Source organism: Phaethon lepturus, unplaced genomic scaffold, assembly GCF_000687285.1.
Source record: "Phaethon lepturus isolate BGI_N335 unplaced genomic scaffold, ASM68728v1 scaffold28034, whole genome shotgun sequence".
Taxonomy (NCBI): Eukaryota; Metazoa; Chordata; class Aves; order Phaethontiformes; family Phaethontidae; genus Phaethon; species Phaethon lepturus.
In genome coordinates, this window is record NW_010532981.1 from 12,334 (window position 1) to 12,705 (window position 372).

The following is a 372-nucleotide window of genomic DNA, read 5'->3' on the forward strand; positions in this document are numbered from 1 at the left end:
TGTCCTCCCGGGTGCCCCCCTCCCCCGCCAAGGCAGTGGATGATGGACAGTGGTCCCAGGGACTCATTTCAGCTGTGAGTATCAAAGTCATCCTTAAGGGATGAGGGGGACCCTTCTCTTGGCTCCTGCTGCAAAGAGGGGGATGGTCTGCCCTTGTGCTTCTCCTCAGTGGAAGAAGCAGGCATGCCTCTTGCACCCTCTCCCACGAACTGAGACATGGTGTGGAAACTGGTCATCACCATCCCATGCCCCACAACCTCCTTGGGGCCAGTCAGGGCATACCCTCCCCAGGGGAAGCTCCCATACCACCCCTGACAGCCTCTCTCGCTGCAGGCACGTATGGTGGCTGCTGCCCCCAAAAACCCGTGCGAC

At 60.2% G+C, this 372-nt stretch overlaps 1 protein-coding gene across 1 annotated transcript in view; it reads left to right on the forward strand.

Moving 5' to 3' along the window:
• LOC104619239 (talin-1-like) overlaps positions 1-365 on the forward strand; it is a gene marked incomplete at both ends in the record, with an annotated part of 12,695 nt that extends 12,330 nt beyond the window's left edge. The window contains 2 exon segments of the mRNA XM_010285040.1: positions 1-74; positions 334-365. Of these exon segments, the coding sequence (XP_010283342.1) occupies positions 1-74; positions 334-365 (106 nt within the window).
• Positions 366-372: the final 7 nt, after the last annotated feature.